The sequence below is a fragment of the Sus scrofa genome, chromosome 5, assembly GCF_054392235.1.
Source record: "Sus scrofa isolate SSC_HxYL_T2T_F1_AM1 chromosome 5, Sscrofa_HxYL_maternal_Yorkshire_Landrace_v2.0, whole genome shotgun sequence".
In the NCBI taxonomy this organism is placed as follows: Eukaryota; Metazoa; Chordata; class Mammalia; order Artiodactyla; family Suidae; genus Sus; species Sus scrofa.
This window is the reverse complement of record NC_139387.1, coordinates 107,634,898-107,647,604: the sequence shown is the minus strand read 5'-3', so window position 1 is coordinate 107,647,604 and position 12,707 is coordinate 107,634,898. Positions and strand designations below refer to the sequence as shown.

The window sequence follows — 12,707 nt, the reverse complement described above, 5'->3', positions numbered from 1 at the left end:
AGTGTGCTGAAATTCTTTGCGTAGTGGATTTTTAATTTTTTCTTATTGAGTTGTAGGAACGCTTTAAACGTGTTTGATGTTGCAAATACAACTTTCCTCTTGTTATTTATGTTATTATGTTGAGAATATACCCTCTCCACACCTCAGCTTTATTTTGTCTTCTATTTAATATAAAACACACACATGCATATATACACACACAGACTTGGACTGGCGGAGTCCATTTCAGAATCCAAGCAAGGATCCTTGTTCTCTTGTCAGTGAGTGCAGATTTTGACTCCTTCCTGGAGTTGTTTAAAGGAGAAGAGGGGCTTTCCATGGGGCAATCGTTTGTAGTGTTTCTAGGCGCCCTGGCCGTTTTATAAAGCCTTGTTCCTATTCCGCAGCTCTTAAATCTTTAGGATGATTACTCATGCAGAAATTCTACTTCTTTCAGAAAGTTAGACTCTAGGCAGCTAAAAGTTTTTGTGAGTGTGTGTGTGTGTGTGTGTGTGTGTGTGTGTGTTTGCTTATTTTAATTATGCATTTAAACACCCATGGCCTATTCTTTATTCATACTTGGCTCTGATCTGGGGGTAATGTCGGAGTTTTACTGAGAGAGGTTTTTAGTGAACCTTTGTATTTTCTGCTTAGAGTTTATAGGTTCCTCATTGAGTGTACAGTATTTTGTGGTGTGGTTCTATAAATTTTTCTACATCTTTATTTTCTTTTAACATAACAGTATATAAAATGTCACAGAAACTTTCAGTATCAGTACCCTTGGATCTACCATGTTTCTCAAGATTTCTGGATTTAGCAGATACCCTGCTCCTGTCTGTTTGATATAGTAAAACATTTTTTACACTGTTCTGATCTGGTGGTAGCACCCTTTCTCATGGTTCCATATTGTTTTCAATGTTATTTCTGTTTTATATTTTGTTCTGTTATTCAGGTATGCTATTGGGTACATTCAGGTTGCTTGCAATTTTCTGCAGAAGGAATTGGGGGCACTGATACAGTGGAATAAAGAATATAAAGGTTTTTTTTTTTCTTTCCTTAACAGAACTAAAAGCAGACTGAATTTAAAAAGAGAGCTGATCAAAGATGCTACTGGCAGAACATTCCTGTAGTTGTATCTGGAAGCTATATGGCCCTGACAAAGATGCTGATAAATGTCTATATCCGTATATACACATCCACACACACACACAATACTAATACATATGGGAAGAATAGAGCATCACAGATAAATAAGGAAAGTAAAGATGAGTTAGAAAATGGTACTTGGAATCCTGGAATGTTGACTACTGATAATAAATATGATTGTACTGCCACATCACCATACACACACACACTCACACACACACACACACACACACACACATATATATATCATATCATACATGTTTGTAGTATATATTACAGGTATTACATACGGATTATAGACATATATGTGAATAAATTATTGGTACATTTAAGGCATCAATATAAAAGTAAATTCAGAAGAGAATAGTAGGAATTATCTTAGAGGAAAAAAATTGCAAAGGAAAGTGTTAAGTTTATTTTGACCATGTACAAATTTAAAATATCTCTATATCAGGAAACATCATGAATTAAAATTAGTGAATAAACTGAGAAAATAATTTGTAATGTTGTCAGACTTAAAGTCAATGTCCTATATAAAGAATTTATAAAAATTGGTAAGACATCTTTTTTAATACTAGCAATCAAATAAGCCAAAATTAAAACTATTTTTCAATTCCAAAATTGAAGAAGAATGAAAACATCTATGTTTAGAGGAATGTGATAAATGGACTTTCACGTAATGCTGATGGTAAATTGATTCAATATTTCCAGAAAGCAATTTGATTATTCGATGTGAGGGGTGTGTGTGTGTGTGCATGCGTTTGATTTTAGGAATCTTGCTTGTAAATGTGGCTGATATTTCTCTACAAGAGACATCATCCCAGGGTCATTTGACATAATGACAATATTGTGAAAAACAATTTGCAACAATGTAGGATAACTTTACACTTAAAGAGTTCTGTGTAAGCTATTATTGAATCGCCATTGAATGTAATATTATGTCATCATTGTGTTTTTTGAAGATTTTTCAGGTCCTTGGACTGAAAGTACATTTCATAATGTACTCTTAACTTTAGGGGCAAAATATTTATATATAGAAAAAATACTACAAGGCATATTTCCTCAGTTTTCTACAGTGATCATTAGTTATTTTAATAATCTGGGGAGACAAACCATTTAAAACCTGTTCATAAATTTAGACGGGGCAGTGAAGAGACAGCAAGGCATTCAATTGACCTTTACTGAAATGATTTGATTAAAATGCAATAAGAATCTTGTCAAAGTAGAATAATCAAATCTTCGAGCTGGGAGGCCCTGTGCAGGTCACTTGGTCCAGGCATCCACAGTAAAACAGTCCTGAAGTTTAGCCAATTTATGGCAGTATATTCATTACCTGTAACCATCTCTGGAGCCGTGCCAGCGTGTTGCTTCCTACTGCAGTTCTTGCTTCAAATTGCTTGCGGGCCTTTGCTTCTGAATTTCCTTCCTGCCAGTCCCAAAGAGTACCCTTAAAATTCTTTAAATGTCTTGAAGGGCATCTTAAGAAAACGCTAGGTGCTAGTCATTTAAAGAGTAAACCACCGCAAATTTGCACACAGTTGAGAAAAGATCTAAAGTTCTTTTGATTGCCTGTAGAGGCGGTGCTCTTAGGTGTTCACGGGATTGGTCCTGGGAGAGGCTGGCTGGAGCATGTTCGTATCAGATGAGTATCTTCATCTGTGAGATGGGATTTACACTCGTTCCTCTTTCATAGCTAGGGCTTTTGTTAGAATTGAAGTACTGATGTGAAATACTGTGTTATTTTTAGGTACAGAGCGTAGTGATCCCACAGTCAAATCCCTTAGGAAAGGATCATCCTAAGTCTAGTAATTGGCACCGAACAAAATTGCTGCAGTATTAATGACTGTGTTACATCCTTATGCTGTAAACCACATCTCCGTGACCCATTTATTTTATTACTAGAAGATTTTATCTCTTTATCCCCTTCATAATTTCACTTAACCCCCCAGTCCCCTGCCCTCTGGCAAACTACCAATTTGTTCTCTCTGTCTGTATATCTTGTTTCTGTTTTGTTTTCTTTGTTTGTTTTTTTCCAGATTCCACATAGAAGTAAGAATATATGGTATTTGTTTGACTCTGTCTGACGTATGTTACTTAGCATGATACCCTGTAGGTCCATCCATATTGTCCCAAATGGCACAATTTCATCTCATTCTTTTTTATTGTTGACTAATATTCGTGTGTGTGTGTGTGTGTGTGTGTATCTCCTTTATCCACTCATCTACTGATGGACATTTAGGTTGCTTCCACATTCTGGCTGTTGTAAATAATGCTTCAGTGAACATCGGAGTGCATGTATCATTTAAAAACAATTTTTCTATTATAGTTGATTTACAGTGTTCTGTCAATTTCTGCTGTACAGCAAAGTGACCCAGTTATACATACATATACATTGTTTTCCTCACAATATCCTCCATCATGTTCCATCACAAGTGAGTAGGTATAGTTCCTTGTGCTATACAGCTGGCTCTCATTGCTTGTCTGCTTCAAATGCAATAGTTTGCAACTACTAACCCCAAATTCCCAGTCCATCCCACTCCCTCCCCCTCGGCAACCGGTTATGAGGCTGTTCTCCAAGTCCATGAGTTTGTTTCTTTTCTGTAGATGGGTTCCTTTGTGCCAAGTATGAGATTCCAGTTATAAGTGATACCATATGATATTTGTCTTTCTCTCTCTGACTTACTTCACTTTGAGAGTCTCTGGTTCTATCTGTGTTGCTGCAAATGCCATTATTTTGGGCTTTTTTTTCATGGCTCAGTAGTAGTCCATTGTGTCTATATACCACATCTTCTTAATCCATTCATCTCTCGATGGACATTTAGGTTGTTTCCATGTCTTGGCTATTGTGAATTGTGCGTCAGTGAACATAGGGGTTCATGTATTTTTTTCAGTGAAAATTTTGTCTGGATATATGCCCAAGAGTGGGATTGCTGAATCACGTGGTAGTTCTGTTTTTAGTTTTCGGAGGCATCTCCATACTGTTTTCCATATGGTTGTACCAATTTACATTCCCAACAACAGTGAAGGAGGGTTCCCTTTGCTGCACACCCTCTCCAGCATTTGTTATTTGTGGACTTATTAATGACGGCCATCCTGACTGGTGTGAGGTGGTAATTCATTGTAATTTTGATTTGCATTTCTCAAATAATTAGTGATATGGAGAATTTTTTCATGTGCCCGTTGGCCATCTGTGTATCTTCTTTGGAGAAATGTCTAATTCAGGTCTTCTGCCCATTTTTCAATTGGGTTATTGGCTTTCTTGCTGTTGAGTTATGTAAGTTGTTTGTATGTTTTGGAGATTAGGCCCTGTCATTTGTGTCCTTTGAAACTGTTTTCTCCCATTCTCTAAGTTGTCTTTTTTTTTTTTTTTTTAAATGGATTCCTTCGCTGTGGAAAAGCTTTTAAGTTTGACTAGGTCTCATTGGTTAATTTTTTGTTTTTATTTCTATTGCCTTGGGAGATTGACCTAAGAAAACGTTTGCATGATTGATGTCAGAGAATGTTTTGCCTGTGGTCTCTTCTAGGAGTTAGATGGTATCTTGCCTTATGTTTAAATCTTTAAGCCCTTTTGAGTTTATTTTTCTACATGGTGTGAGGGTGTGTTCTAGTTTAATTGATTTACATGCAGCTGTCCAGTTTTCCCAGCACCAGTTGCTAAAGAGACTTTCTTTTTCCCATTTTATATTTTTGCCTAAATTGTTGAAGATTAATAGACTGTAGGTGTCTGAGTTTATTTCTGGGTTCTCTATTCTGTTCCTTTTGTTTGTATGCCTGTTTTTGTACCAGCACCACACTGTCTTAATTACTGTAGCTTTGTAATATTGTCTGAAGTCTGGGAGAGTTATGCCTCCTGCTTTTTTTTTTTTTTTTTTTCCTCAGGATTGCTTTGGCAACTATCAATTTTTGGATGGTGTGTTTTCATTCTGTGAAAAATGTCATGGGTGATTTGTTAGGGATTGCATTGAATCTGTAGATTGCTTTAGGTAGTATGGCCACTTTAATGATATTAATTCTTCCAGTCCAGGAACATGGAATATCTTTCCATTCCTTTGAATCATCTTTAATTTCCTCGATTAATGTTTTATAGTTCTCAGCATATAAGTCTTTTTTCTCCTTAGCTTAATTCCTAGGTATTTTTTTTGGGGGGGGGTGATTTTAATATTGTATTTTTGTATTCCTTTTCTAATATTTCATTGTCAGTATATAGAAATGCAACTGATTTCTGAATGTTAATCTTGTATCCTGCTACTTTGCTGAATTCATTGATCAGTTCGAGTCATTTTTGTGTGGCGTCCTTAGGATTTTCTATATATAGTGTCATGTCATCAGCATAGAGTGAGTTTTACATTTTATTTCTTTTATTCGTCTGAATGCTGTGGCTAGGACTTCCAATACTATGTTGAATAAAAGTGGTGAGAGTGTGCATCCCTTTCTTGTTCCACATTTTAGCAGGAAGGCTTTCAGCTTTTCTCTGTTGAGTATTATATTGGATGTGGGTTTGTCAAAATGACTTTTATGATGTTATGGTGTGTTCCCTCTATATCTGCTTTGGTAAGAGTTTTTATCATGACAGGATGTTGGATTTTGTCAAATGCTTTTTCTGCATTAATTGAGATGATCATGTGGTTTTAGACTTTTCTTTTGTTAATGTGGTGTATGATGTTGATTGATTTACATACGTTGAACCAATCTTGTGAACTTGGGATGGTGTATGATCATGCACCACTTGGTCATGGTGTGTGATCTGTTTTATGTGCTAAAATTTTGTTGAGAGTTTTTGTATCTATATTCATCAGAGATATTGGCCTGTAATTTTCCTTTTTCATAGTATCTTTGTCTGGTTTTGGTATTAGGGTGATGATTGCTTCATAGATTATCTTTGGAATTATTCCTTATTCTTTAGCCTTTTGGAGAAGTTTAGGAAGAATGGGTATAAGTTCTTCTTTGTATGTTTGGTAGAATTTGCCTGTGAAGCCATCTGGTCCTAGGCTTTTGTTTGTATGTAGTAAATGTTTTTATTACATATTCAGTTTCATTTCTAATGATTGGTCCATTCATTTGATCTATTTCTTCTTGATTCAGTTTTGATGGGCTTTAAGTCTCTAGAAAGTTGTCCATTTCTTCTAGGTTGTCAAATTTGTTGGCGTATAATTGTTCATAGTATTCTCTTTGTGTTTCTGCAGTATCTGTTGAGATGTCTCCTTTTTCCTTTCATATTTCATTTGAGTTCTTTCTCTCTTCTTCGTGGTGAGTCTGGCCAGAGATTTGTCCGTTTTGTTTACCCTTTCAAAGAACTAGATCTTCATTTTATTGATGTTTTTCTATTGTTTTTTGAATCTCTACTTTTATTGATTTCTTCTCTGATCTTTATGATTTCCTTCCTCCTGCTGAACTTAGGTTTTGTTTGTTCTTCTTTTTATAATTCTTTAAGGTGGTAGGTTAAGTTTTTGATTCGAGGTTTTCCTTCTTTTCTGAAGAAGGCCTGTATCTCAGTGAACTTCCCTCTAAGAAATGCTTTTGTGGCTGGCATCCCATAAATTTTTGAATGGTTGCGTTTTCATTATCATATGTCTCAAAGTATTTTTAAGTTTCCCTTTTGATTTCCTCATTGATCCATTGGTTTTTTAATAGCATGTTGTTTAGTATACATGTAGTCGGATATTTCTCATTTCTTTTCCTGGTGTTAATTTCTAGTTTCATGCCATTGTGGTCAGATAAGATACTTGAAATGATTTCTATACTCTTAAATTTGTTGAGGTTAGTTTTATGCCCCAGGATGTGGTCAGTCCTTGAGAATGTTCCATGTGCACTTGAAAAAAATGTATATTCTGTTCTTTTTGGGATTTAATGTCCCAAAAATATCAATTAAGTCTAATTTTTCTATTGTTTCATTTAGGATCTCTGTTGGCTTATTGATTTTCTGTCTAGAATATCTGTCCATTGATGCGTGGGGTGTTAAGTCTCCTGCTATTACTGTGTTCCCATCAATTTCTCCTTTTATGTCTGTTAGTATTTGTTGTATGTATTTGGGTGCTCCTATATTAGAGGCATATATATTGCTGAGTGTAATATCCCTTCTTGAATTGATCGTTTTATTATTAAGTAGTATCTTTTGTCCTTATTTATGGCCTTTTATTTTTTTTAATGATTATTTTTTCCATTGTAGTTGGTTTATAGTATTCTGTCAATTTTCTACTATACAGCAAAGTCTCTCTCTCTCTCACACACACATACACACGCACATATATGTGGTCAGTATATGTGTATATATATATATATATGTATATATACATACACATTCTTTTTCTCACATTATCCTTCATCATGCTCCATCACAAGTGACTACATATAGCTGCCAGTGCTGTACAGCAGGATCTCATTGCTTATCTACTCCAAATGCAATAGTTTGCATCTGTTTACTCCAGATTCCCAGTGATCCTACTACCTCCCCCTTGGAAACTGTAAGTCCATTCTCCAAGTCCATGAGTTTCTTTTATGTGGAAAGGTTTATTTGTGTCATGTATTAGAGTCCAGATAAAAGTGATATATGCTATTTGTCTTTCTCTTTCTTTCTTTCTTTTTTTTTTTTTTTTTTTTGTCTTTTTGGCGTTTCTTGTGCCACTCCCGCGGCATATAGAGGTTCCCAGTCTAGGGGTCAAATCAGAGCTGTAGCCACCGGCCTATGCCAGAGCCACAGCAATTCGGGATCTGAGCCGCGTCTACAACCTACACCACAGCTCACAGCAATGCCAGATCGTTAATCCACTGAGCAAGGCCAGGGATTGAACCCGCCACCTCATGGTTCCTAGTCGGATTTGTTAACCACTGCGCCACGGTGGGAACTCCCTGTTGGGAACTCCCTGTCTTTCTCTTTCTGACTTACTTCACTTAGTATGAGAGTCTCTAGTTCCATCCATGTTGCTGCAAATGACATTTTTTTTTAAGGCGGAGTAGTATTCCAGTGTGTACATATACCACATCTTCCTAATCCATTCATCTGTTGATGGACATTTAGGTTGTTTCTTTGTCTTGGCTATTGTGAATAGTGCTGCAATGTGTCTTTTTCAAGGAAAGTTTTGTCTGGATATATGCCCAGATATGGGATTGCTCGGTCATAAGGTAGTTCTATATTTAGTTTTCTGAGGTACTTCCATATCGTTTTCCATATGCTTGTGCCAATTTACATTCCCACCAACACTCCATAAAAACAAAACAAAACAAAACAAAACAAAAAGACAACGTACATAATGGGAGAAAATAGTTTCAAACTATGCAACTGACAAGGGCTTAATCTCTAAAATGTACAAACAGTTTATACAACTCAACAGCGAAAAGCCATCAATCCAACTGAAAAATGGGCAAAAAGCTGAATAGACATTTCTCCAAGGAAGGCATACAGATGGCCAACAAGCACATGAAAAAATGCTCAACATCCCTGATTATTAGAGAAATGCAAGTCAAAACTACTATGAGATACCACCTCACACCAGTCAGAATGGCCATCATTCATAAGTCCACAGATAACAAATGCTGGAGGGGGTGTGGAGAATAAGCCTTTGTTTTAAAGTGTGCTTTGTCTGTATGAGTGTCTCAACACCTGCTTTCCTGTCTTGTCCACTGGCATGAAATATCTTTTTCCATCCCCTCACTTTCAGTTTATATGTGTCCTTTGCCCAAGGCGAGTCTTCTCTAGACAGCACATTGTATGCTTTTGTTTTTTTTGTTTGTTTGTTTGTTTTGTTTTGTTTTGTTTTTTTTGATCCAGGCTGCCACTCTATTTCTTTTGATTCTGGCATTCAGTCCATTGACATTTAAAGTAATTATTGATAAATACGTATTTATTGCCTAAACCTGGTTTTCCAGCTGATTCTGTTTCTCCTTTGTTTCTTTGTTCTTTTCAGGTGGATGATATCCTTTTCTTTTATGCTGGTGTCCTCTTTTTAGTGCTTGTAAATGCATTGTTTGGTTTCGATTTGCGGTTTCCCTGTTTTTCAAGTATGTGAATCCCTTCCTATATTTGCTTGCTTTAGCCTGATGATCGTATAGGCTCCAACACATTCTAGAAAAAACGGTCTACACTTTTTGCTTTTCTTACCCACTTTTGATGATTTAGATGTCCTTGTTTAACATCTTCATGTTTATCCTTTTGCTGTTCCACTTCCTAACCCCTCCACCCAGCCAACCCCAGTCCTCTCCCCAGAACTGACCCCCTGGAGCCTGAATCTCAGTTCCCAGCCCCCGCCCACGCATCTCGGGCTGCAGTGTCAGGGGTGGTGGTACCAGTGGTCTGTGTGGCTCTCTCTCTGCTTTGCCCTCCTCAGTCCAGCTGCTGAGCTTTTCTCCGAGACTTTGAGGTCCCTCCATCTCGGCTGATCTTCTTGGCTGGCTTCGCAGGGTGTGGGTTCCTTTCTTCTTTCACAGCTCCCTGTCCTGATTCCTTCTCTTTCTCCCTCTCTCTCTGTTTTCTTCCCCCTTTTGTTTTACCCAGTTATGGGGAGGGTCTTCTGCCCTTCTTGGAGGTTTCAGGTCTTCTGCCAGCGTTCCGTAGATGTTCTGTGCAAACTGTTCTGCATAGAGATTTGTTTTTTATTGTGTTTGTGGGAGAAGGTGAGCATCACATCTTACTCCTCTGCCCTCTTGATTCCTTCCCCCGCATGTATCTTTGCGACTTAGTGTTTTTATTTTCTTTAAACTCTTAGAAGTGGAACTGCTGGATTTGTGGTAGCTCTGTTTTTAATTTTTTGAGGAACTTGCGTACTATTTTCCAAAGTGACTGCGGTGATTTATATTCTTAGCAACAGTGCACAAGGGTTCCCAGAGTTGTTGATTCGACGAGGTCATACACATGAAATATTGATCTAGAATAAGGGAGCAAGAAATACTACTTAGAAACTTCTGGTTTCAGGACTAGATGGATAAAATGCTCTTTTCTTATTCTTCCTGCTAAGTACGGCCCCAAACCTAAGACATTATGTTTAAAATACACGTAAGAAGAATCAGAAAGGAAGAGAGAAGAAAGCAATCAGCTAGGAACTTTGGAATATGAGAAGTGACATGGCACTGAGTCCCTTGAGTTTTCTTTCTTGCCCTCTGTATCCTAGACTGAGTGCCAAAGGAGCTGGCAAGTGATAAACACCAATACATGCAGAAAAAAGAATCCTAACAAAAACCTCTCTTTGGACACCCTTACTCTCAAAAAAAAAAAAAAAAAAAAAAAAAAAAGAAGAAAAAGTGGAGGGAAGGGGCAGCCTGCCGAGATGGGACATCTTTGGACAGTAGCCACTCTAATTAAGTCAAATGCCACAGAAAACTCCGTGTCCCCCAGTGTCATCCTCAGCAGTCAGCAGAGGGTGGGGAACCTAGACTTCTCCTCTTGTCTGGCTGGCACGAGGTGGCCCGAGCATGTCCACCTGCTCTGGTGGTGGTGGTACGTTTGTATCGGGAGTTCGAACTTTCATTCTGTCTAAGATAAAGAGGTAAGGTGGATCTTGCCCTCCTTCTTTAAAGAGTGGCAAGATTCAAAGCTTTTCTTTCAGGAAAACAAGCTGTATTTGTTTAAAAGGTATCTCCATCTGTCTACTTGATATCTTTATTGTCAAAGGAATGTACTCTACAATTAAGAGATGTGTACTAAATTGAAAAGTTTAAAAAAAGTTTAAAGTATTTTATGTGCATGTTGATTCTTTATTCAAATTATGAAGTATTTCAACTTGTTCGTAATATTGAAGGCGTCACATTTAATTGAAACACACACACACACACACATCTTTCAAAGAAGAAGAGATTTTTCCGGTAGGCCTGTCTTTTTACAGCTGGTACCCAAACTTCAGTCATGCATCTACCATTTGCTATCTCAGCTTAATGCCTCTGTGCTGTACTTGTATGCAGTTCATTTCATCCCTGCGAAGGAGATTATTTTGGTGTTACATACTCTGGTTTCATCCTAAGCAAAAAATCCACCAAATGGTCACCTGAAGTGCGAGTTCTCTTCTCTTCCAGTACACATGAAAGTAAATGCACCCGCATTAAAATAAAATATCACTCCCGTACCCTCCTAAGTGTCCCCACATGACATGGACGGGATCACGCTTTTCAGGGAAGCTCTGCCAACTCCTATCGCAGACCGTAGCTAAGTCACAGTGTGTCTTTGGGAAAGAGTCCTTCACTTCGCCTTTCCGGTTCTTTTTCAGGTTTGTGGAAGGGATGCTGAACATGTGCTACAACGCCATCGATCGTCATATCGAAAGTGGGAAGGGGGACAAGGTCGCCATCATTTACGACAGTCCCGTCACAGATACGAAAGCCACCATTACCTATAAAGAAGTCCTGGAGCAGGTAACGGCCTACGCTTTCTGTGCGTGACTTGGAGATGGTGAAGGAATTATTTAAATAGCGTGCAGCCTCACTGCCTAACCTCAATTCTCTCCGTCTTGGACATGTTCCTGTGCTTTTGGTGTACGCTAGAGATACACAGAGGTGTGTGAACGCATTTCAGGTGTTTGGATCCCTCAACTGTGCATTGGATGCTGCTGGAACATACTTATCGTAAAGGGAGACATTAGCGCTTTCCAACAACACACATATGTTCTCTCTGGCCTTTGTTTTCTGACCATGTTGCCACCGTCTCTGTGCAGCCACGTTCCTTGGCTCTGGTACCACTGAAGCCATCTCCTAACGCCCCCATGACCAGGCTCTGTTCCTGTCAGGTCATCACCTGTTGTGACACTAGGGATTTCTTCCTAAGAAACTGCATGTATCTCTACCCTACTGAAAAAAAATCTTTTCTTTAAAAATAACTGGTATTCGGGGGGCCACATCTGGATTCCTGGGATGTATAAGACCCTTCGGAATCAGATCAGAGAATCCTTCCTTGTTCTTCGCCACGAACACAACTCCTTTTCACCCTGGAGCATCCTGTCACTGCCTTAAGCAGTCCGGACCCTTTAAAGCTCTTGGCACAGGCTGCTTCCTTTCCCTTATTTGCTTTTTTAAGGTTCTTTCCCATCTGGGTGGTTCTCAGGTGAATTATAATATTGATGGATGAGTTATGAGATTTTTTCTTTTACTCTTAGGCTGGAAATGAGATTTCCTAGGTAATTATAAAAGTATTTGGTTTATTATGGACTGTGGGAGAGTTAATCTATGGCTCTGAGGGTGGACATTCATTTATTTATATCAATTGAAGGGAGATTAAGGGGAGGCAGGGTTTCTCAGCCTTGACACTGTTGGACATTCTAGGCCAGGCAGTTTTTTGCTGTAGGTGCTGTCGTGTACACTGTAGGATATTCAGCAACGTTCAGTCTTTACCATTCGAGGCATCGCTGCCTAAGGTGTGATGATGGCTGAAATGTGGTATTTCACTGCTAGTTGAAAATCACTGCTGGTTGAAAACCACTGGTTGAGTAGAGCTTAGGATGCTGGGGTTTGGAAGCCTTTGCTTTTTAAATGGAGACTTTGTAGATCACTTTCTCGTATTTTGCTTTTCAAAAAACTCCTTTAGCGTTTTCATTCAATTTTAGAGCATTCTGTCAACTCTCCCTGGCTCTCTAAAATGACATCCTTTTGCATAAGCAGTATTCCTG

The 12,707-nt window shown here is 38.2% G+C and overlaps 1 protein-coding gene across 6 annotated transcripts in view; it reads left to right on the top strand.

Annotated features, from left to right (window-relative positions):
- Window positions 1-12,707, top strand: part of ACSS3 (acyl-CoA synthetase short chain family member 3) — a 149,680-nt gene that overhangs the window by 24,741 nt on the left and 112,232 nt on the right. For all 6 annotated transcript variants that reach the window (XR_014804590.1, XR_014804589.1, XR_014804591.1 and 3 more), the window contains exon 2: window positions 11,316-11,460. Coding sequence is in view for 3 of the 6 variants with exons in the window: in XM_084957730.1 (XP_084813856.1) it covers window positions 11,316-11,460 (145 nt within the window). In the remaining 3 variants the exon portion in view is untranslated. The remainder of the gene's footprint in view (window positions 1-11,315; window positions 11,461-12,707) is intronic.